Source organism: Lotus japonicus, chromosome 5, assembly GCF_012489685.1.
Source record: "Lotus japonicus ecotype B-129 chromosome 5, LjGifu_v1.2".
Lineage (NCBI taxonomy): Eukaryota > Viridiplantae > Streptophyta > Magnoliopsida > Fabales > Fabaceae > Lotus > Lotus japonicus.
The window spans coordinates 9,838,937-9,864,846 of NC_080045.1; the positions used below are offsets into that span (position 1 = coordinate 9,838,937).

The 25,910-nt window shown below is 35.2% G+C and overlaps 2 protein-coding genes and 1 pseudogene across 2 annotated transcripts; 2 read left to right on the top strand and 1 right to left on the bottom strand.

Moving 5' to 3' along the window:
- The first annotated feature begins 2,475 nt into the window (after positions 1-2,475).
- On the top strand, positions 2,476-4,373 carry LOC130719051 (non-functional NADPH-dependent codeinone reductase 2-like; annotated as a pseudogene).
- A 1,664-nt stretch (positions 4,374-6,037) lies between these two features.
- On the top strand, positions 6,038-6,682 carry LOC130719052 (uncharacterized). The gene has a single exon (XM_057569700.1). The coding sequence runs from the start codon at positions 6,038-6,040 to the stop codon at positions 6,680-6,682; it is 645 nt and encodes a 214-aa protein (XP_057425683.1).
- A 3,186-nt stretch (positions 6,683-9,868) lies between these two features.
- On the bottom strand, positions 9,869-16,247 carry LOC130717869 (uncharacterized vacuolar membrane protein YML018C). Its single transcript, XM_057568250.1, has 8 exons — positions 15,855-16,247; positions 14,815-15,210; positions 14,082-14,296; positions 12,079-12,149; positions 11,896-11,997; positions 10,956-11,073; positions 10,739-10,874; positions 9,869-10,313 (listed from the first exon to the last, which is right to left on the bottom strand). Exons 1-8 carry the CDS (start codon positions 15,933-15,935, stop codon positions 10,251-10,253), a joined length of 1,182 nt encoding a protein of 393 aa, XP_057424233.1. The 5' UTR covers positions 15,936-16,247; the 3' UTR covers positions 9,869-10,250.
- Between the last annotated feature and the right edge of the window lie 9,663 nt (positions 16,248-25,910).

Below are 25,910 nucleotides of genomic sequence, written 5' to 3' on the forward strand. Positions count from 1 at the left end.
AATAAAAATATATTATTCTCATACCTCATCTTTTTTTCCCCCTTTACAAATTAACCTGTAAAGGTCAATTAGTGACATCATAAGGTTTTGGGCATCACCAAAACTTCTCACTTGAAGATTTCCCTCACTTATGCACAAGCTTATTTTGGCTATCAATATTACAATATGTAAAGCCATTTTACTGATATGAAAGGGGTATGTAAGCTTTCTGAAGCGCAAAAAAAAAAAAAGAAACATATGTAGGACATAATATATTTGATTTTATAGCTTAATAAATATAAAAATATTCCTCACCCCACCACCATTCATTCAACCTTCTCCCCAACCCTCTCAAGTCTCACCATCGATCTCTTCCTCATCATTCTCCATCATCTTCCTCACCAACTCCTCACCATTTATCTCCCTTCAACACCCTTCTTCTTTCTCGAACTCAATCGTGTTGGTTTCTAGCTCCTCATTTCTTGATAAATGAACTCCTAATTAATTTTTTTTTTTGGATAAGTAAGGAAAATGAACTCCTAATAATTAATTTTCTTTGGACTTAAACTCCTTAAATAACTTTCATCACATCTTATAGCTTTGATTATCTGATAAATATTATTCGTTTCTATCACATTTTCCAAGTATACTAGAATGCAGTCTAGCCACGGGTACATGGTCTTCTAAGAGGTTAGTCTAAAAGAATATGACAGAGTCTCATACCTAACATGTCGCAGGTTAAGGGGCGGATGTACATAGAAGTGAGGGGTTCCCCTGAACAAAAAAAAATTGAACTTAATTTCCTATATAATTTTTTTTGAACCCCCTGAAAATTTTAAATTATACTAGTAGACTAAGTTTTGCACCTATTTACACAAAAAACTCACATATCTGCAAATTTTGACTTGTAGAGTTTCTGATGTATAAACATATTAAAGTTGTTTTTAATTATATTTTTACCGATGTGTTCATTTGAAAAATTTGAACCCCCTAACCCCGAGGTTCTGGATCCGCCACTGCGCAGGTTTGAACCTCCGTTAATACCCTCCCGACAACTCTCCCATTGAGGCGCCATCCCCTCATCCTATATCTTAAAAAAATGTAATCACTGAAATCACTTTAGTTTATATATAACCAAAAAAAAGGGGTCAAACAGAAGGGAAGGTATCATATGCAATATTCTAATATTTAGTTGTTGTGTGACACCAAAACATGTCTTCATCACAAGTCGTCCCTAATGGACTGGGCGAGCCCCTAGGGTCCCTCGCCCAGGAGCGTCGGCTTAGGGCGACGAGTGGACTGAAGACTTGGGCCTGCTTCCAGAGGCCCAACTAGCCCATTAGGAAAGAGATAGAAACGCTAGGCCCATTTAATCTTCTAGATGTTTATACGAAAACATAAAATACAATTTTTTTAGTTAATTTTCAAATTAATAATTTAAAACTATTTGATATCAATTTTGTTGGCATATTTAATATCATTTTAAACGTAAGATATTACGTTCAATTTTTTATTTTATTTTGTTCTATAAAAAATAACTATAAGACATCTCCAATGCAAGTTCTTAGTTCTTATTTCTGAATTAAGAACTAAGAAATGAGTTCTTAACCATTGGAGAAGGCTAACGTGAAGTTCTTAGTTTTTAAAAATAAGAGATAAGAAGTTTTACTTTTTGAGTTCTTAATATAAAAAAATTATTCTTCTCTCTCTCATTCATCAACTGATTTAATTTAAAGTATTGAATTAACAATTAAATTTAAATCAAAATTATATGAAAATAAAAAATATTACTAATATAATGGTATTGTGGGATCAAATGAATAGTGCTAAGAACTAAGAACTAATTAAGAACTCATGGTTGAAGCAAAATCTGCAAAGAGTTGCTTAAGCACATGTGACAGTATGAGCCTACATGAATAGTGCTAAAAACTAAGAATTAAGAACCTAGCATTGGAGATGCTCTAATCATAAAAAAAAGACTTTGTCACCATACACCCTCCGGTCACATATATAAGCAAAAAATACTTTTTAGGTTCATTTATTTAATGAATGTATCTAGTCATTAATTAATGACTAGATACTAGATACATTCATTAAATGAATGAATCTAAAAAGTTTTTTTTTGCTTATATATGTGACCGGAGGGTGTACATCTTAACAATTGACTTTTATTAATTATTTTGATGTCATTTAAAACCATTAAATGTCAAATTAATACAATAATTATTTTTGAATAAAGTCAAAATTGATTTTTTTAACTATTCTAATTTCATTGATAACAATTAAATGCAATATTAATTTACATTAATTATTTTTAAAATTAGAAAATAATTAATGTATTAAATACGTTGATTATGAAAAATAAATATTTAAATTACGTGGTCATAAAGTAATTTGGCTGATGATATCTATAAGAAGAGTCAAAAGATGCTGGTATGATGCACTATAATCCATTTGATACTCACAACCTTACGAGTTGCCGTGTGACACCAAAACATGTCTTCATCACTAATCGTTCCAAATGTGGTGCTCTCCAACAACCGAAACTTGCCGGTGATTGGACTCGGAACTGCTACCATCTTAGGCTCCGCTGCCGGCGATGACACCACCAAGGTGGCAGTGCTAGAGGCCATTAAGCTCGGTTACATGCACTTTGACACAGCTTCGATTTATGGGTCAGAGGAGGCACTTGGAGAAGCCATAGCTGAAGCATTAAAACTTGGTCTTGTTGGGTCTAGAGATGAACTCTTTGTCACTTCCAAGCTCTGGTGCTCTGATAATCATCCTGATCTTGTTCTTCCTGCTTTGAAGAAAACACTTCAGTAAGGACAACTATTGTCAATTTAAATTATGATCATTAGATATCTTCTCTAAATTTTCCTTTATATATGAACTGAGTATTGTTGTTCTTCAAAATTAGAGCTTTTAAGTTGGGTTTCTAACCCACCAGTCATCCCAGTCTAATCTGACTCGTAAGAAAAATGATGCAATGCGTTAGTATTATTATTAAATTATGTTGGATTTGAATATTTGATTTTTTACTTTAAACATTTGATCTGTGTTATAATATTAATATTTTAGATATTTTTCACCGGACTAAATAAATCATAAGTAGATTTTCATAACATTTTCACTTTTGATTCATTTCTTCATATTCTAGTTTTTTACACCCAAAAACAATGAGCCAACCCATGATAGGTTGAATTTAGATGATCAATTTCTCACTTATTTAAATACGAGCGCGACTAGCTCAATCTGCAATGAGCCAACCCATATGGGTCTGACTGTTTTGTATTGATAACGCTAAAAATTATCTTGTTTGGGTACATGATTTAAAATTTTGTATTTGAATAATTTTCATTAAAGATTGGTTAATTGATTGATATTTTAAATGATAGATACTAAATTTTTCTTAGGGTGTGTTTGGAAGTTTGATTTTTAAGGAGAGGGATGAGAAATGAGAGACTTATGACAATTTTTCACATTGTTTGACTTTGAAAGTTTTTAAATAAGGGAGTATGAGTTTGAAGAATTGTTGAAAAACTTCTCCAATACACTCATGCAATTAGTTTGTGGAGTTCCCCTAAATTGAGGATTTTGGTGAAATTTTGAGCTTCCAAACAAGGGAAGGACATACGGGTCGGGCTGTCTTGTATTGACAACTCTAAAAATTACTCTGTTTGGGTATAGGATTTAAAATTAATTTTCACCAAAAATTGATCAATTGATTAATATTTTAAATGATAGATACTTAATTTTTCTTAGGGTGTGATTGCAAGTTTGATTTTTAAGGAGAGGGAGGAGAAATAAGAGACTTATGGCAAATTTTCACATTGTTTGACTTTGGGAGTTTTTTTAATAAGGGGGTAAGAGTTTAGAGAATTGTTGAAAAACACCTCCAATACACTCCTTTAATTAGTTTGTGGAGTTCCTCTAAATTTAGGGTTTTGGTGGAATTTTGAGCTTCCGAACAAGGGAAGGACATACCCTCCCCCCAACATTCCCTTTAAGTAATATCTAGTAAGTCCTGTGTGTGAAAAAATCGTAAGTGTAGTTATATCTAGATGCGTATAATTTCACAATGATAACTATATTGGAAAAAAAAAAACAAATTTAGTTTACTTTAACTCTTTAACTAAACATAACTTTTTTATTTGTTAAAGTACATATTTTTGTGGCTAAAGCTAATGCAGGTCATTGATTTGTTTTTTTTTTTGTCAAACAGGTAACTGAAATTAGAATATGTAGATCTTTATTTGATCCACTGGCCCATTGCGTTGAAGTCTGGAAATTGGGACATGCCCCATTTGCATTTGACTGAAATTGGGTCTACAATTAAATTCACACTTAAATTAAATGACTACAATTCACCCCAACAAGAGGTTGAAGTCTAAATAAGTTTATGAAACTAAAGAGATTGACTAAAATGGATAAATAAAAAAAATTAAATGTTTTTTGAAAATTTTTAAATGTTGAAACTGGAAAAACGACAATAATTTACTTGTTGATAGATTTGTATGTCTTATTTTAACACTTTCTATTTAAACATCATTTACAGAGCAAATTTTTTCTACAACAAAAGTTATTAAGACTCAACTTTGCAACAAGATCGAAGGTGACCTTCTCAGAAGCTTATTAGTTGTATATATTGAGAGAAATTGCTGCAAAGATCATTGTTGATATAATAAGAGATAAAATTAAAACTATTAAATAAATAAAGTTTTTATTTAAATATTTTTTTAATTATGTAAACTGTAAAGTATATATAAGATTCATTGAGAACGTTCTTTTTATATTTCAGTCTACAACAAGAAAATCCTAATTAAATACGTGTCTATATCCAATGTGCATATATTAATTAATTACCATGGTTAGTTCACTTTGCCCTTTAACCATGAGATTGAGGGTTCGATCATCACCCATAGAAAGGAAGCGCATATTGTGGTTAACTGTTTACCGCTTAGTGCGAGCGCCCGCAACATATTTCAGTAGTGGATACTCGAGGCTTACAAAAAAAACATATTAATTAATGTTCCAAATTATTTTAAGTTTGTTGAGAGAAATCAATAATTATTTTATTTGATTTTGACCATGAGATTTATTGGATTTATTGCTAAAATATCGGTATTAATTTGAAACTTTATGTAAATGGCGAGTAACCCAAGTAAAGGAAAGAATGGTCATATTTTTCATATGATCTCCTCTTATGGATAAATGAATTCCCTTTATAAGATTCCTATTATGTAGATTTTTTTCATACATTCTTTTATGTGAATATGATATATATCATCGTGAGAATTAGTTTGAGTTCTAAAATTATTTTATTTATAGATATTGAGAGATATTTAGTTTAATTTTAAGTACATATAAATATTATAAGATAATAAATATATAAATGGATAATTAGTTAGAACTAGTAATCCATACTGATAATTGACACTGTCCCCGTAGAGTAGCTCAAGTGGTAGGAGCTGGGGGACATATGAGTTGGGTAGGGGGGTCTAAAAATCAATTAATCGGGTGCAATTTATCTTTTCTATGTAAAAAAAAAAGAGATAATTCAAACTAATATATATAAATCCCAATTCTAAGAGTTGTACGTAACACAGCAAAAGAAAAGCACGTGAATAAAATATTTACCTAAAGATATATGGGTGACTCAAATTTTAAGATTTGCAGGCATCTATCACCTTAGGATATTTCACTTTTAACATGTTTAATTTTATCTTTTTAAGGCAAGTGTTATCTTTTTCTATCCGATGTGGAAAAAAAAGGGAGAAATCTTTATCTTTTCAGAAGTTGGTATTAGTTTAATATTATAATTTGAATAAGCAAATTATCCTTTTATCAATTAGTTAGAAGTTTTGGGAGATTAGAATTTGACGCACCAAAAAGTTAGTTAGTTGTTTTTGAGTGAAGTTATAATAACTATTCATTATAAATATACATGATCAGAGTATAGACTTTCCACATGCATAGTGTTATGGTTCTTTCTTATTTCGCTAGTGCATAATCAAGTTTCTCGCCTCACGTTCTTTTTTTTGTTGAACGCTTCAAGATGGATATAACAGTCGCTCAAGAACAATTTTTTCCGTTTTACATCATTGAAAGAGAGCTATATAAGACTCTGGTGATCAACCTTTACCGAGAAGCAAAAGAGTCCATGCAGGTTCTCGCATTATGGCTCTGGCTAGAACGCATAGGATATAGAAACGTGATCATCAACATATGCTCTTCATCATACTACGCTTCAATCACTGACCTTGCTGATGAGGGAGTTACCTGTCTTAACTGTATCAATAGCACCTCTACACATTTAACATTTGATGAAGAAGACTATGGCATTCCCCTTATGCGTAGCCTCATTGACAAGAACCTCTCTCTCAAATTTTTTTATGAAAATAAGGGTTTGGTGATTCAAGGGGTGGCCACTATGTTGCAAGAAGTGTGTGTCAGAGCTTTTAGTGATATCATGCAACAAGTTACTACAGGAATTTCAAGTCAACAAGTGGAGATAACAAGTTCAAAAGATGTTGAAGGTGACAAATCTGAAGTCATAGCAATTTCTTCTAATAAGCTTGATAAAGTTGAAGATGTGGAAGTGGAATCAAACTCCCTAGCAGCACCAACCAATATGATGAGCCATGACTACATTGACATAGATAATTTTTATTTCAAGAAGAAGAAATTTATTTTATTTTAATTTTTTGTTTACTTGTCTGATGAACAAGATATTTTTCTTTTTCTCAATTTCATTTTATATATAATTTAAATTTTTCTATCAATGTTAGACATGAGATGACTTAGATAATGTGTACTATAAATTTGTGGGGCTTCGTACATGCCATGTGATTTCATATGACATTGGTATTATCTTTACTTAATTTGCAAGTTGTTAATCACTTTTACTTTTGTTATTTTAATGTTGATTATTTATTATTTGTTTAATTATACTCTAAACGGCTGAAAAGATCATTGTTGAAATAATAATAGATAAATTTAGTACTGAAAAAATGAAAGTTTTTTATTGAAGTATTTTTTTTAATTATGTGAAATATATATTAGATTTATTGACAAAGTTGTATTATATTTCAGCCCCTACAACAAGAAAATCCTAAATATACGCCCGTATCCAATGTGCATATATTAATTAATTAGTAGTGGTAAGTTCACCTTGCTCCTTAACCATGAGATTGAAGGTTTGATCATCATCCATTAAAATGAAGCACATATTGTGGTTAGTTGTTTACCGTCTAGTGCGAGCACCCCGCAAGTCCGCAACGATATAATTAGTCTTTATTTTAAGTGGTGGATACTCGAGGCTAAAAAAAATATTAATTCATAAGTTCCAATTGTTTTTTTTTTTATATTTGTTTAGAGAAATCAATAATATTTGATTTGATTTTGACCATGAGATTTATTGGATTTGTTGATAAAATATCCGTAACAATTCGGAAACTTTAATTTATGTAAATGGCTATTGGCTAGTAACCCAAGTAAAGGAAATAATAGTTATATTTTTCATATGATCTCCTCTTATGGATAAATGAATTCCCTTTATAAAATTCCTATTTTTGTAGATTTTTTTTATGTGAACATGATATCATCGTGAGACTTAGTTTGAATTCTTAAATTATTTTATTTATAGATATTGAGAGATAATTAGTTTAATTTTAAGTAGATATAAATATATATAAGATAATAGATATAAATGGATAATTAATTAGAACTTGAAATACATACCCTAATGTTATAGATAATTGATAATCGTCCCTGAATAATAGCTCAAGGGATAAGAGCTATTAGACATATCGGTTGGATGGGAAAGTCCAGAGATTAATCTCAGGAAGATACAATTTATCTTTCCCATGTAAAAAAAGAGATAATTGACAATTTAATTTGTTTTTTTTTTGTACATCGGAAAGATAAATTGCATCCGTCAGAAATTGAACCCTGGACCTCCCCCTACCTAACCCATATGCCCTCCCAGCTCCTACCACTTGAGCTATCCTACATGGACATTTAATTTGGATTTGAATATATATTGAGTTGAACAAATAATAATATTAAAAATGCAACTTAACAAATAATATTTAAAATGCAACTCGAAGAGTCGTAACACAGCAAAAGAAAAGCACGTGAATAAAATATTTACATGAAGATATATGGAAGACTCTAATTTTAAGATTTGCAATTTCAAAAAAAAAAAGATTTGCGCTCCAACATTTTAGGATATTTATTTTTGACATCTTTAATTTTATCCTTTTGAAGGCAATTGACCAATTGTTATCTTTTTCTATCCGATAGTTTGAAATAAGCAAACTATCCTTTATCAAGTTAGTTAGAAGTTCACGGACGTAAAAAAAAAAGTTAGTTAGAAGTTCATAATGTAGGAGATTTTTGAACTTCACCACATGTTAGAATTGCAAAAGTAATTTAACACACAAAAAGTTAGTTAGAAGTTTGTTTTTTAGTGAAGTTTTAATAGCTATTCATTATAAATATACATGATCAGGGAGTATAGACTTTCCACATGCATGATTTGCAAGTTGCTAATTATTTTTACTTTTCTTTTTTTAATATTGATTAGTTATTTCTTTTACTATACTATAAATTGCAGATTATAAATAATTTTTTTTTATCTTTTTAGTGCTTTACAAGATTACATTAAAGAAGCCCTACTCGGTTGAAGGATCTTAATTAAATTGGGTAAGAGGATAGATGTGTTATTAGATATACCAAATCAAAATTGGTTCAAAATACTCCCACCCCTTGATGTGAATATAAAAAACAGTATAGATAACTAGGCATAACAAAACAAAGACATCCCTTCATCATATGTCACAAATCACAAATATACTAGCTAGAAGTAGATTTACCAAACAGCAGCAACACCACTTCTCACAAGTCAAGAAGGCTTCGTGATAAATGTTGCAGCATAGCATTTAAAGAGAACGGATAGGATTAGGCAATTTCTGGTACTTTTATTTTTATCCATAGGATTAGTTTGACAGTTTAAATACCAGTAATATAAATTGACCAATAAAATTCAGAAAAGGAGTTGGATACGTGATACTCACACTCTAAAACGCTTACACGTCGACCACATAAACAAACGACTACACAGAGTTACTATATAAGAGTTTCATCCACCTTTCTCATTATCTTTAAGTTATTAATCAAAACTTTCCCTTCCATTTACTTGTTTTACGCTTTGTTTTCACGCTTTGCTTTACTTTTAATGTACATTTCCCTTCATTTTCATTAATTTTGCACTAGTTAATACAATCTCATAACACTCTCTTGATACACAAGTCTTGGGTTCACCGGAACCTCAACTGTCCAAGTTATCACTAGATAGCTTAGACTTTATTTGTTAAAGACCTTTTGGAACTAGAATCTTGGTTCATCGAAACCTTGATTCTCCAAATTATGCCGTGTAAATAGTCTTGAGTTCACTGGAGCCTGAACTTATGGAGTTATGACTAAATAGCTCGAACTTGTTTTAACAAACTCACCACATTTCAAACTGTTTTTTGAGCATTAACACATTTTTTTTATAACTAATAAGCTACCAAATAAAATGACCTGTCCAAGTCCTAAATTGCTCTTTGGATCCATTTGTTTGCTGGTAAAATTCCCCGCGTAAACAATAGTTTGATATGGAAATAAAGTGAGTAAAATGAGATGGAAAAGAAAAATTGATGTGAAAAGAAAGAAAGAAAAACTTAAAACCGAAGAAAACAATTTTTTGAAACTCCACTCTAAAGGCATTTTTGCAGCTTCTTTAGTATATTATTTACCATATTCCTTTCACCATTATATTCTGATTTATGGGTGGCTCATAGTATTCGAATTTAGTTCATGTATTACTTGCTTCATGAAGGTCTTCAATGAAATTCCCAGTTTTTTCCTTTTATGAATGCATTTACCTATGTAGCCAAGAATAAGGTAACAATGAATCATGACATCCATGGCTGGCAGCTCATCCTCCACATAATTACAACAAAGGCCTCACTCTGTAAGCCTATACACAGAACAAATACAGCTTGAAAAGCACACCCTTTTGTTGCTTCCCTTAAAAAATCACAAAACTGGGATTAACACATTGGTTTTAATTTTAAACTCTTTTTTTTGTTTCCCAAACTATGCACCCACCCCCATTGGCGAGTGACTATTGATTCATGGTATAGCACTCAATCATAGTAGTGGAAAGATGATCGACCAAAGAAAGAATCAGTGTTTACCAAATTAATCTAGAAAACCATATGTTATAATCCCAACTTCTTTGTCATCCAATCTGAAATATTAGCTATCACAAAGCCTGCAAATACCTGCAACTCAATGCCAAAACAATTCCATTAATATGTGATAGAAAATGTTGAATGACTTGATAACTGTGGCCTCCAAGTCTGAGCCAATACCCACTACACATTATGATCTAGTGTTCACAAAATTACCTAGGCTATGAAAACTTGGTATGTTGTAAATCATTATCATATCTATAATTAGATGACAGAAGAATTAACATGGCTAAGATCAAATCAAAGGAAGAGAAAATGAATAGAAATATGTACATGAAAACTTGCATAAATACAAATATAAATTATCTGAACAGCAATGGAAACAACACCACAACACCAAGAGATGGATATGATCTTTTTAATAAAAATGAAAGAAGGACCATGCCACTGGCCCCTGGTACCAGACGAGAGCTAAGAGAACATAAATTTGCAGATATTTTTGCAGATAGCAATACCTGAACTGAGCCAAGAATGTATAATGCTGAATAATGCCGACCGTGGATCACCATGTCAGCCAACATAGCAAGAGGAATGGTGAGTGACATGCCCAAAGTGGCCACAAGGGGAGTTGTCCATACAACACAGAGTGCCCTGGGTAGACCAAATAAACTCTAATGTATGAGTTTGCATAACTCAGTGAGTATACAAATTAATCGGATTTATTTCATGTACCAGAAATAGTCTGAGAGAACGCTTCCAATGAATCCATTGGCAAGAACCACTTCATCCACTCTAGCAGAATGAGGAATTGTAAACTTAGGTTCAATTCCTAAGGCAGATAATGGCCAGACTGAGATGAGCAGCATACAAGAGAATTAGCAATCAGTTTAGTGCAGCAATATGCATATAAAAAGAGAGGGACATAATGACCTCTAATGTACTAGTTAAGGATTAATAGTGCATTTTAGTAAGCAGCTTAATTAAGTGCGTTTAATGCACAAGTGTTTATTCATAAGCCAATTTGAGAAACTAATTGAAATAAGCTCAAAATAGCTTATAGATAGGTCATAAGCTATTAACATGAGTTTTTACAAACACCTACATAAGCGCTTATACTGTAAGATAAGCTCAAATTAGCTCTTCCAAACGGGACCAAAAAAGTTTGTGGAAAGTAAGTGCGAACACAACAACCGAGCTAAATGAGCACATTAAAACGATTGTGCTCACAGAACCTTATTAGTTGTCTGTGATAAGTAACTACAGAAGCATTGCTCAGTAAAACTTACTAAGCCACCATAGAGCTACTAGAGTAAACTGTCCAACATATCCAAACAGCTTTTGCACATCAAAAAAGTTTGTGGAAAGTAAGTGCGAACACAACAACCGAGCTAAATGAGCACATTAAAACGATTGTGCTCACAGAACCTTATTAGTTGTCTGTGATAAGTAACTACAGAAGCATTGCTCAGTAAAACTTACTAAGCCACCATAGAGCTACTAGAGTAAACTGTCCAACATATCCAAACAGCTTTTGCACATCAAAAAAGTTTGTGGAAAGTAAGTGCGAACACAACAACCGAGCTAAATGAGCACATTAAAACGATTGTGCTCACAGAACCTTATTAGTTGTCTGTGATAAGTAACTACAGAAGCATTGCTCAGTAAAACTTACTAAGCCACCATAGAGCTACTAGAGTAAACAGTCCAACATATCCAAACAGCTTTTGCACATCAACCCGTTCTCCTTCTTCACCAGAAAACTTTTTTAAGAGAACTGCGGCATTAACGTTAAAGAAGTCATTATTTATTGAAATTATCTGAAGTAACAAAGAGAAGCATATAAGACCTTGTTAACCTGTAAATAGACCATATGACACGGCTGAGAGAAGGCCAAAAAGATCTCCAACAAGAGAGCGCTGTCCATTGCTGAACACAAATATCAACTGTCAACGCCCAAAAAATAGGATTACAAAGAGCAAGCTGGTGATCATACATAAAAGACAACAACTTAATTTTCTGCATCATGACTAAAGTAATCAGCTCAGTTTTGCAGTTTCCAATGGTCCCCTCTGTCTCTAGCAATATAATGGATGACACTTACATTGACATACACATACCAGAAGATTAGATTTCTCAAGGGACCAAAAAGGTTTTACTAGGGATCAAACACACATTCTCACTCTGAGAGACACCACTCATTCCACTGCAATAGGTTAACATGTTGAGCTTTTAGAAGACTTTAGTCCTCGACATGATAATAAAGCATCTATATCCATAAAGTAATTAAGTTGAATTTCAACCAAGGATAAATCCCAGGGAAGTGGGAACTCTTGTGTGAGAGTGTATAATATGACGCTCTTTCTTATGTTTTATACTATTATTTGGGATGGACTTAGCAATATTTAATTGTCATGAAGAAACTATCCCAAAAGATTAAATTATTGGGTGAAGAGTGAAGACAGTGAATATATATTATAACATGCTCCCTCAAGCAAGAGCCCATCAGGCTTGAAGTGTGGACGATGCACAGACCCACATACCTTGTGCGAAACTCAACTTTTTAGAGTACAGTGTAATATCTAGGATCTTATGTTGGGTTTGTACTAATTGAGTTTCTATAACTGTTGACAATTATGATAGGTTGTTATATCCAGCTATTGACAGTTAGCAGGTATTCTGTTATAGGAGCAGTTACTAACTAATTCAGTTAGTAACTGATTCCTCACTCTCTCTCTAATAGATCCTAGTTATAAATAGATCGTTGTAATAGCTTTCTATTTAGTAGAACATACAAAAAATTTAGATGGCATCTTTCTTCTATCTCTCTACTCTTCACACTTATAATTAGAATTGGGGCAACAAGGGTTGAACTCTAAACCACTTAATCATAACATGAACCAAATATCTCAAATGCTTAAGTCATTGGGTAATAAATTTCCCTTAGGAGTTTGTATGCAGCATTCATATGATATATTCTTAGATTTGAAATGTTCCTACCCTGAAAACAGCAATCCTCTTGTTCTCCTTTTTCTGTGCATCAAATTGAGGCTAGACCTCAATTTACCAAATCCCCAAGAGTGTCAATGAACCATGCTTCCTACTTGATAGGGCTGACACAAGAATGTATAAGCAAGGTGGAAAACATGTAACCCAATTTATAGAGGTGCTCTTCCCTCTTAACAGCCTGGCTTTAGGATTTGGCCCCTCTAAAGTGAGCTTTAGAAGGTAAAGTAAGTCATCATAACCATTGGTTGATAAATCAATGGTTGAGATTGTAATCATGTACTTGCTCAAGTATAACTATTGTGTCTCACCTATTGATTTCTCAATCATGTAATTTACCCTCTAAAGTGACTCTCACTTTATATGAGCTTTATCCTTGGTTTTAAAACCTCCTTCACTAACACCCAACACAAAACTATGAAAACTTGATCAATATTCAACACCTATATGTTCAAATTCTTCTTCTCTCTTACTCTCTCTCTCTCTCTCTCAATATGAAAATAGCCATAGCCCATAAGTGATACCAACATAGTTTAGAAGGGATCAACAGAACATAAAGATGGCAATTTTATGGAATTTGGAACCAAATAAATAAGACACTATCAGATGACCATTTTGTTTCCATCTCCTAGGCATACGAGTACGACAAACATAAGCAATAAGGATTGTGGAATCCAAGTTTTATAAAATTGATATTGCTTGTTTCAGATTTTTGTTAACCTTAGAGAGTATAGAATGAAAAGAAACCATCTTCTACTATATGCATTTATTTGATTGATCTCTATCTAATCAGTTAAAACTTGAAAAACCAGATGTTGCGATCATCAGAGGAGATTTTGAGATGGAAAAGCTTACGAAGAACTAAATTTTGAGTCATCTGCAGCCCAAGTTTTTCCCATAGTTGTCATGGCCACCCCGACCATGCTGACGAAGACAGCTACCACTTTTGACATACTTAAAGAGTCTTGGCCCATTAACACACCAATGAAAAGAGTAAAGAGTCCTGAAGTAGATGATAATACTGTTGTACTGGCAACACTTGTTCGTGCAAGAGCAGCATTGGATAGATACTGAAAGAAAACAAAAGAAAAAAATATTGCTCCTCAAATATAAGTTGCCAAAAAGCTATAACATAACATATTCTCAACCATAATGAATGACTAGTTTGAAGAGGGTGTAAAGGGTGCTTGTTGTGCCTCTTTGTGCGAGTTTTGCACCAGAAGTAAAAGTCAGAATACCTATTTATAAAATTCAACTACACCCGGAATTCAAAACATTTTGAACAACCTTAAGAAAAGTCTTACTCATCACAGCTAGGAATAATCATCTGTGTACAAAATTAGTTACTGTTACAGTCATTGTTCTGGTAGGAAACATGTATCCATGAGCTTAACTCATATGATCTTGATATGATTTAACATCTTTTCAATTCAAAGCTACTTTTCAACTTATTGATAATCAAATATGCTGGATTAATCAAATATGATAACAAAAGTTAATTAATAGATGTAATCACATAATTCAGTTGCACTGCATGCTTTGGTCCTGCCTAACTACAAAATCAAACCATTAATCTGGAGTTACTAACCTCTGTTATAAACCAGATAGGTGCAATGTAAAATCCATAAGTAGCAATTTCCTTTGCAGTAAGAGCTTTCTCTTCTTTTGGCAAATTAGTGTCATTATATCTGACCACCAATGGCTTTACTTCTGAAAGAGTTGATAAGTCTAAATCGCTATCTTTTCGAATTATATTCCCCAGTTCCACTTCAAAGCTTCTCTGCGCTTCATTTCCTTTGAAAGGAGAGCCAATCCTGACAGAAAACTCATCCCCGCTCTCTGCATTTTTTCCACTTTTAGAAGAGCGATGTTTAAGTAAGTTACACAACCAGTCCTTAATGAATGCTATTGGGAGGTAAACTACCATAAGAGAAGCTCCAAGATATGTCACTGCAAATGGCTGCTTATAATCTACAAAGATATCCTGCACGGAAATCTTTAAGTCAGAGAAACATTCAAAGATAAAAGGCACGGCTCCGGCAACCTGCAAGCTAGTCTCCAACAAAAAGATACCCCCTGAGCAAAATGTCAAATTTCACCAGAGTTTCAACAAAATATCCTTTGATCATGTGCCCATAAAGGCTCAGATATTGAAACTCTATAAAATCGAAACAACACACACCAAACACGAATATAAATCTTTCAAGCTTAGACTGCATGATGATGTCCTCTAGTGAAAATACATAACACACAACAATCCAACATAGGACTAAAAAAGTAGATCCACAAAGAGACATATTATAATAAGTGTCAGCTATTCTGATTAAGTCAAAGCCCCAAGTACTGCAAGGTTTTGGGTTAGCAACTTAGCTGTATGTATACAATTATTATTCTAGCCCACAATTTCACATCACCTATTGGTTTTTATCATTGAAATGGTTGAAGTTTCTAATATAGTCTATCAATTTAGGATTTAGGAAGCTTCAAAATCAAGTCAATGAAATCATACAAAGATAATTCCCATCCAATACAGCAACCACATAAACTGGAAGAAACATACTCATATATCATATATGCACATCCATCAAATGAAATAATCTCAAACTGAGAAGAAAATAAAGAATTTACCTGGGTGACTTCAGCAGAGGAAACCCATATAATAACAACAGTAGCTATGAGGAACAACCCAGCTCTATATCTCCAACCCATATGACAAAAACTAGCAATACCCAGATGCGGAAAACTGCAGGAATTGCAGAGATCCACACGTTTCTGCTTCTGCCAGATCCCAGAATCACCCTTCAATTCAATTCACCGATTGGTCAACCTTCAATTCACCCTTCAAATCAGGAAAAAGGAAACCCTGGGAGAGAAAAAGGTTCAACGTTTGCGTAGAAATTGGAAGAGACAGAGACAGAGAGAAGAAGAAGAAGCTAGTCTGTGTAAGAAAGAAGATTTCGATGCTTGCAAGAACAGAAAAGACAGAGAAAATGGTTGGAAATTAAGGAAAGAGGGAAGCGTTAATTAAATTAAATATTGTTGTAAGTAATAATTAGTTAATTGCTTAATTGTCAAAAACATGTCAACGTTACTCGGCTGTTACACAGTCTGTATTTTCGGTTACACACTCTGCATCTTATTCAATTTCATTTTTTCCTTTCCCTATTTTCCATCACCTGTGCACTAAAATCTGGTCCGTTTGGTAGGTTGTATAGCATAAAGTTTAAGGGCACATGGTACGCTGTATAGTATAAGGCCTGATAGTATTAGGTCTGATTGTATAAGACCTGATAGTATAAGGTCTGATAAATTTTTTATACTATACAACGTTTGACGAGACATTGTATAACTTGTCGTATTGATTAACTTAATACAATCCTACGTTTGGTGAAGTCATAAATAATGATGGATAGTATAAAAAACAAAAATACCCTTTAATAAATTTGTTTTTTATTTATTATTTTGATGTATTGAATTAACTTTTAAAAAAATAAATTCAAAAATATTTTAAAAAAGTTTACCATATATTATTTTATTCAAAAGTAATTAAAAATATTTCTCATAGATACATACATAATATATATATATATATATAAATTATATACTTTCAATTTTTTAAAATATTGTGCAGCAAAAAGGAAATGCACAAAGATGGACAGCGTCCAACAGCAGCGAACCTCCAGTTGATGCAAACCAGCAAGAAATACTAGGATTTCTTAATTGTCATATATAACTTATGTCATCAACCTAGTAGCACAAAACAGCGTTTGGGGAAAAAAGCGTTTTCGTGAATTGAATAACCTTATTGGATTTCAAAAGAACGGTGAATTTGGGGGAAACAGGGTTTTCACAAGGGTTCAAGAAAATTAGCAATTCCAGAACAAAGATGAATCAAACAATGAAGAAAATAGAACAGATGAAAAAGATGAGAAATTGTGAAATAGCCATGGAGAAAAACTGACTTGACAATGGAGGAGGAAGAAAAGGAAGTGAAAGGATGAAGAAGATGGGGTGAAGGAACGTGAAGGTGTTTGAGGTTGGTGTTTACCACTAAGATTCACTCTCTTAGTCTTCTTAAGGATACTGACCTACCCGGTCCCTTAAGGAAAATCAAACAACTGTTTGAGGTTGGTGTTTACAAAGGTTTGCTTCTAAATAAGCTGAGTGTAAACTAAATAAGAACAGATGAAGAAAGTAGAGGCTTGAATCTTTTCTTGTATTGCAGCTCTTGGTTTCTCACTCTTAGCTTTCTTCTTTTCTTCAGCCTTTTATAGTCCAAGGTGCAAAGGATATTACTGTTGAGAGAATATGACCGTTGGAGGGCATTTCTGGAACTTCCAGAACCTGCTGTGGCTGAACCTTGGTAGGTAGGCTTGTCAGAATAGTACACTGCTCTTGTACTTCTTGATAGAGACATTTGCCTTTAACCAATGACATCTGATCAGAGTTATGCTTCGTGTTGGAACTTGTGAAGCTTGGTGATCAGAGTCAGAGGGATGCTTGGATCCTCTAACCTTCGTAACTTCTGCTTCTGGACCTTCAGAGCTTCTGGACCTTCAGAGCTTCTGGACCTTCAGAGCTTCTGGTCTTCAGATCTTCTGATCCTCAGATCTTCTGATCCTCTGATCCTCAGATCCTCTGATCCTCAGATCCTCTGATCTTCAGAACTTCTGATCAATATATCTTCTGGTGTCAGAATCAGAACCTGTTTGTCAAAACACTCAAGACAAACATTAGAGTATCATAGTTGTTCATCCACAAATAAATACTTGTTATCATCAAAACATAGAGTTGTACCACATGACCAAATCTTGATCTTACAATCTCCCCCTTTTTGATGATGACAAAACCATGTATTTTGATGAACAACTCTAAACAAATAAACTGAATACACTCAGAGTATAAGGTATCAGAGTTAAAACTTATCCTGATGTGTATAGTTTATCTTGCTCCTTCTGAATCCAAGACTAGTGCTTGATTCTGAGCTAAGCTCCCCCTGAATCTAATACTTAATATCAACGTTAGTAATATCTAGATTCTGAGCTAAATAATATAGGAGTTGTCAAGATACTATAAGTTCTCCCCCTTTTTGTCATAAGCAAAAAGAATGAAGGGGAAAAAAAATAGTAAGAGCATAAGACGAAATACTCCCCCTCAGAAGGAATACCAAGGGATACTTGGCTGCTGATTAGTGTATCTTCTGATGAGAGCAGAAGTGTCAAAGTCTAGAGGTTCTGGTGACATCTCCATTCTGGACAAAATTTCATCTTCAGATACTTCAGAATGAGAAGCTAGGAACCTACTCTTCTTCTGATGACGCAAGTCAGAAGTTGTAGTAGCATCTTCTGATGTTGTTGCTTCTGGTTCGTCAAGTTCTGAGTCTTTGTTTCTTTCTGAAACGGTCATGCTCATCTCTGCAAGCTTTTTCAGCTAGCTTTGACTTGTCAGAGTCAAGCTTATCATTAATTCTAACATGAATAGCGTTCAGAATATCAACAGAGGGGTTCTTATCAAAAACCAATGATTCCTTGACCAAATCTTACTCTACTGATGCCTCCAAGATCAACTTCACCATCAGGTTCAAGTTTAGGATCTTGGGATATATGCCTTTCTCCCGTCATGTGTTGCCTGCATCCACTGTCCAGGTTCCATGGTTGGAGTTTCGATGGACCTATTGAAGATATCTGCAACATATATAATCTTATCCCTAGGTACCCACTTTCTGGGTCCTTTCTTGTTAGTTAGCCCAGAAGTTCTGACAACTTTGGGTCATTCAACAGGATAATATAAAGGAATTTGAGCATGATATTTTGACATTGAGAAAGTTCCTTTCTTAAGAGATGATGGAGCAACTTCAGAAGGTTTAGAATAGAAAATGCCATATATTCCATTTCTGCTTACGCCATAGATCATTGAAGCCATTAAGCTTCTGTCTACGCTTTTAGCCAGGAATCTTTGAAAAGACTTTTCATACTTAGATTCATTTCTACAATCAGAGGCATCACAGGCAACAATTTCTTCTAACTTAGCAATCTGGTTCTTAAGCACAGAGTTAGAATTGATCAAGGCATGATTATCATTTTTCAAATCAGAAATAATTTTCTCATGTTCAGAAGGAGTCTTGGAAACAGCAGATAAGTTCTTTTTCAGCTTCTTATGCTTAGACAATAAGGAGTTATACTTATCCATAATATCAGACAATGCATGTTTCAGTTCAGAGGTAGAGAAAGATGCGAATACCTCATTTTCATCGTCTGAGTTAGGATTTCCTTCTGTTTCTGAGTCAGAGTCAACAACTCCCTTTGACTCTGCTTCCTTGTCTTTGACAATAGCCATGAGTCCTTGAACTTCACCATCAGAGTCAACATCCTCTGACTCTGATTCATCAAAAGTCACCATCAGACTTTTCTTTGGTTTGAAATGCTTCTTTGACTTTTTGTCCTTTGATGAGCCTTTGTATTTGCTCTGCCTGTGCTTCCAGATGCAGTTGAGCTTTCTGGATATCAGAGTCAGCTCATTTTCATCAGAATATTCTGATGCTTCTTCAGATTCTTCTGCTTCTACTTGGAGAGCCTTAGCCTTTTCAGATTTGGATTTCCAGGCTATAGACTTCTTCTTCTGATCCTGATGTTCAGCACGCTTTAGTTCATGACACTTTAGTATGCTTATGAGTTCTTCCAAACTCATCTGCTCAACATTTCTAGTTAGCTCCAAGGAAGTTATCAAAGGCATCCAGCTTTCAGGAAGACCTCTAAGGATCCTCATGACATGATCAGCAGCGGTGTAGCTTTTGTTGAGGGGTCTTATTCCAGCAATAATCAACTGGAATCTGGAAAACATATCCTCAATGGATTCATTAGGTTCCATTTGGAAGGATTCATACTGCTTGATCAAAGACAACGCCTTTGTCTCTTTCACCTTTTTGTTTCCTTCATGTGTCGTCTTTAAGGAATCAATGATACACTTAGCGGAATCACGATCAGTAATTTTCTCATATTCTTCATATGAAATGGCACTTTGCAGAATAGCTCTTGATCTGTGATGATCTCTGAACTCCTTCTTTTGATCTTCACTCATCTTCTCCCTTGGGATTTTTACACCATGTTCATCAACAGGAGGGGTGTAGCCATCAACAACAAAATCCCAGAGATCAGGATCAAAGCCAAGAAAGAAGCTTTTGATTCTGTCTTTCCAGAAATCAAATCTCTGACCATCAAAGATAGGTGGTCTTGCACAGTATTGATATTTGCTTGTAGTAGTGGTGGAATCCATGAGTTTTTCACACTGGCCCGGATCTACTGAACACTGTTAAGTGTGGTAATCAGAACTTGCGCTCTGATACCAATTGAAGGTGTGAAAAACGACTAGAAGGGGGGGGTTGAATAGCGTTTTCAATATAAAAACTTTCCCCTTAAGATTTAAAGTAAATCTTTTCGGTTTCTCTAAGATAGATGGTGCAGCGGATAAAGATAAAGAGAAGAGAGAAGCACACAAGTATTTTATCCTGGTTCACTTGATAAATCCCTCAAGCTAATCCAGTCCACCCGTTAAGGTGATTTCTTCCTTCTTAGAATGAAGGCAATCCACTAATCAGATAATTGTTACAACTGCACTTGAAACATACAAGTGACTAACAATACACTGACTTAGCTCACACTAAGATTCACTCTCTTAGTCTTCTCTAGGATCCGATCAACCTTGATCTCCTAAAGGAATCACCACTAAGATTCACTCTCTTAGTCTTCTTAAGGATACTGACCTACCCGGTCCCTTAAGGAAAATCAAACAACTGTTTGAGGTTGGTGTTTACAAAGGTTTGCTTCTAAATAAGCTGAGTGTAAACTAAATAAGAACAGATGAAGAAAGTAGAGGCTTGAATCTTTTCTTGTATTGCAGCTCTTGGTTTCTCACTCTTAGCTTTCTTCTTTTCTTCAGCCTTTTATAGTCCAAGGTGCAAAGGATATTACTGTTGAGAGAATATGACCGTTGGAGGGCATTTCTGGAACTTCCAGAACCTGCTGTGGCTGAACCTTGGTAGGTAGGCTTGTCAGAATAGTACACTGCTCTTGTACTTCTTGATAGAGACATTTGCCTTTAACCAATGACATCTGATCAGAGTTATGCTTCGTGTTGGAACTTGTGAAGCTTGGTGATCAGAGTCAGAGGGATGCTTGGATCCTCTAACCTTCGTAACTTCTGCTTCTGGACCTTCAGAGCTTCTGGACCTTCAGAGCTTCTGGACCTTCAGAGCCTCTGGTCCCTCAGAGCTTCTGGTCTTCAGATCTTCTGATCCTCAGATCTTCTGATCCTCTGATCCTCAGATCCTCTGATCCTCAGATCCTCTGATCTTCAGAACTTCTGATCAATATATCTTCTGGTGTCAGAATCAGAACCTGTTTGTCAAAACACTCAAGACAAACATTAGAGTATCATAGTTGTTCATCCACAAATAAATACTTGTTATCATCAAAACATAGAGTTGTACCACATGACCAAATCTTGATCTTACAGAACGTGACAGCAACTCAGCAAGAAACGAACGTGATGAGCGATAGATAATAAAGTTAGGGTTGAAATATTTTTAAGTTGCTAATACATCAAAACTTATCAGGTCTTATCCTCCTTCATACGATGGATTAAATTATTCATCATTTTGATGTATTAGAAGAGACTAATGGATAAGGTTATCCAATACAATGTAACCACCAAACAACTGATAAACACATAACGTATTGTATAAGCTTATACAATCAGACCTAATACAGTGTACCAAACAGACCCTAATAGTATAAAATTTGATTGTATTAGGCCTGATAGGATAATGTCTGATAAAACTTAATACTATATAACGTTTAGTCATACGCTGTATAATTTAGTGGCGACAATGGTATTGGTTGTATTGGAAGGTGATGATGGTGGCGGCAGTGGTGGAGGGTGGTGACGACGATGGCGGCAGTGGTGGAGGGTGGTGGTGGTGATGGCGGCGGCAGTGGCGGTGGTGGAGGGTGAAGGATCACGCGCTTACCACTACGCCAAAACCAATTGGTGTTAGTGAGGGCGCAACGTTATATCCTTATAGCGTAGCAGACAGCGCCCCGTTTCGAACGCTACCTAGCAGGCAGGATGCTGGCCCACCTGGACCCAACAACGTCTTGACACTCATGAGTCTCTGCTGATTGAAATGAAGCAAATGATGATGGAACTTCTGCGTCGATCTGATAAACCCTAGCTTTAGGATCTCTTCGCTTTGATTTCTTTTTCTTTATCCATGTTTTATTTCGTTAACCTCTAGCTCTTTCTTATTAATCTTTACTTTGTTCGTTTGTGATTATCTATGCATATATATATATATATATATATATTTCTGACATTATGTTTGCAAATTAATTTTTTTATTAGTATTCATCATAAACGCTTTTACATCATACATTCTCTTTCTTTTTCCTAAAATCCTAGAATGGAGGATCCCTCCTCATTCTTCTGCACTCCTGGCGCTGCTCTGACCTCTCCTTCTGCAGACGCTCCAGTGCATACTGGATGTTGTTGAGCCTGTCTTTTAGCTCATCCCTCTCCAGAATCTCTTCTGCAGTCTTGAGCTTCTCTTCAAAAATCTCTTTTTCTTCCAGCAGCTTGAGTTCAAGCTGGCTGAGTTCTTGCACCTCCTCCACGAAGGCAAGAAATTCCCTCAAGTCTCTCTTCAACTCTGGACGTAGGTCCTCTTCCAGCAGTGTCCGTGTTAGCTCTGAGATGGTCTTTGTACCCTCTGGATGCCTAATGTTCAGGAACAAGTCCTCCTCAAAGGCCTTCCTTCTCAGCTCTTCTAGTGCTACGATGTATGATGCCATTTTTTTTTACTGAAAATTGCTCGAGTTGTGAAGCTTACCTCTCTCTCTCCAACGCTTTATATAGGCTTCACTCTCTCTCTGAAAGTTAATGCTCCTACAGTTTCTCGAGGTTAAGTTCTTGGTAACTGACCCTCCTCTTTACTCCCTTGGCCGGTGGTAAACGTTCTTATCTTGCATTAACTCTTCTATTTATTTCGCCTAACTCTGATTCTTGCATCGTTTTCATTTTCTTTAAACTTAGACCTTCTCTAAGGGGGAGTACCTTGTACTTCAAGCTAAGTTTTTCACACCCCAAGCTTTTTGCTTATGACAAAAAGGGGGAGTAAACCCAGTTTTTGATGTGTAAGATGTGTTAGTGTGATTTAATTTTCTTTTGGAGAATTTAAGAGTTCCACCTTTATGACCATAGATGTGTCACTGGGCAAATACAAGGAATACATTTCACTTCTTCTGAAGTGATTCTAATTTGACTCTGATACCCAAGACTCTGATACCTTGTCCGTGACTCTGATTACTTATGCGCTCTGATACCAATTGAAGGATCACGCGCTTACCACTACGCCAAAACCAATTGGTGTTAGTGAGGGCGCAACGTTATATCCTTATAGCGTAGTAGACAGCGCCCCGTTTCGAACGCTACCTAGCAGGCAGGATGCTGGCCCACCTGGACCCAACAGAGGGTGGTGGCGACGGTGGTGATAGTAGTTGCGATAACGATGACAATATCAACGATGGTGGCAATGGTGGAGCTTGGTGGCGACAATGGTGGTGGTGGTGGTGCGGCGGCAGCGGTGGTCATGGAAGGTGGTGGTGGCTGATTAAATATATTGAAGTAGTTATACATCACACTCTTATCAGTTATCATGCCTTATCCATCATCTATAGGGTGAATTGAATAATCCATCATTTTAATGTATAAAAGGTATTGACGTTGTTGAATATCTATTAAGATTTAGTTTATAGATATATAGTTAAGTTTTGTTTCTCTACTTTAAATTAGTATCTATTTAAATAGAGATATGCTTGTTGTTGCGGGCATCCAACATATCTATCGAGAAGGGAACGAGAAAGCAGACAAGCTTGCTAAAGAGGGCTGCTCTCGGGACATTAATCTCTGGGTTTGTCTTGATCATTCCAACTATGGATGAGGCCTTGTTGGCTCTCCCCTCTTGCAGATGCTTTGGGTGGTGATGCTGTGATGTGCGCTACTACCTCTCTGTTCTCCGTTGCTGTTTTACTTGCTTTTTCTTCCTTTTGTTGCTGTTTGCTTTCCTTGTCTGTTGGTTTGTTGTTCTTTTCTTTGTTTTCTTTGCTGGACCCCTGGCTTGGTGCCATCTTATTTATATATTGATTTGGTTCTTCCAAAAAAAGTGTTTAGATAGATTTAGTTTCTTTTTATCTTTTTGTTAGTCTATAGTCAAGTATTATGAGTGAAATATACAAGAAATATTTTTTTCAGATTCAAGTTGGTATCAAAGCTAGTTTTTTAACTATTGGCGCAACTGTTGTGAGGGGGGCTCGTCCCCCCTCATGGTGACTTTCGAAATCTCTTTGGATTTATTTTTCATACTTTGCTTCCGCGCTTGTTAACTCTAGCCGTTTTCTGACAACCTCGTTCTTTCTGAAATATACTCCCCCTATGTCTTGGAACCCTAGTGACCCTTGTTTCTTAGCAGCCCCCGTCAACATCCTTCTACCGTGTTTTTAGAAGTTAATCATAATTGATAGGAGACATGTCCATTGGAGTCGCAACACAAGGATCTATGTTTTTCCCGAAGCGACGCCACCAGATTTTTCATCACGCGCTTCCACGCGCCACCTCTTTATAGGCGAGTGAGATCCACTTGCGAGCAATTCATCGGCGCCTGAATTGCACGCGCCGCCTTCCCGACCTCTATTTTCGATGACTCTTGGACAGATATGCTCGCCCTCTTTTCTTTGTCCTGTTTGAGGGGTCGATTTGTCTAGATCGGCCCTCCTTGCTTGCATATCGAGGTGTTTTGTTTTTCCTTATCTGTTCCACCGTTGCCACCAACATCCAACTGTCCATATATTGAAGCTCCTATTTGTTGGCCTATCCCGAAGTTTTTTGCTGGAGTAGATTCCGAAGGGAAGGAGTCACGTAAAAGTTCATTTTATGTTTGGACAGGCTACTATTCGGGAGCAATCATGGCCTTACAGAATATTGGTGCTGCAAACAGTGATGATGCCTTCTATAGGTATAAGATGCCTAGAATGATCACAAAAATTGAGGATAAACCGATAAAGGTAATTAATTTTTGTTTTTTGTCTTTTGGTCGGTGCAACAAGAATTGTTGTGGGTTTTATCCAATTGATGGTGGATTAAGTGTGGCTTTTGATTGCGTGGACTCCTTCGATTAAGACTTCACTTTCTGTATGGTTTTTGTGTTTTACTTGACCTTATGTCACTATTTGGTAGCATGATTGTGAAGTTAGAAAATATTTGATCTATTGAAGTGGAGAATTGACTTTGCATTGTGTGCTCCATTTGTGTGGGTATTTTCTTTCTCCGCTTCTCAAGTTAATTATATTTGTTACAAGGTATGCATATGACATTTATGCTCTAGTTTGAGGGGAAGTGTTGTATATTATTAGATATCTTAATAGAGACTACGGTGAGCCACCTCTAACAATCGATTTCCTTTGTACAAGTCTTGATTCACGCTGATTTGCGGTTCTTCCGTGTTTCAGTTTGGTTTAGATTTTTAAATATGTTTTGACGCTCAAGTCCGCATTGGTTTACGAGACTTGAGTTGTTGTTTTGACGTCTTCCTTTGGCACCTCTTCACATTGCCTATGGGTTACCCAATATCTACCC

Bases quoted from the DNA above. Each gene is read 5' to 3' on its own strand.
- LOC130719052 (XM_057569700.1), top strand. From the start codon at position 6,038: ATGGATATAACAGTCGCTCAAGAACAATTTTTTCCGTTTTACATCATT.
- LOC130717869 (XM_057568250.1), bottom strand. From the start codon at position 15,935: ATGGGTTGGAGATATAGAGCTGGGTTGTTCCTCATAGCTACTGTTGTT. The intron at 11,998-12,078 runs GTTAACAAGGTC...TTAATGCCGCAG, and splicing joins GTCATATGGTCTATTTACAG to TTCTCTTAAAAAAGTTTTCT. The intron at 11,074-11,895 runs GTAAGTTTTACT...TGCTCATCTCAG, and splicing joins AGTAGCTCTATGGTGGCTTA to TCTGGCCATTATCTGCCTTA.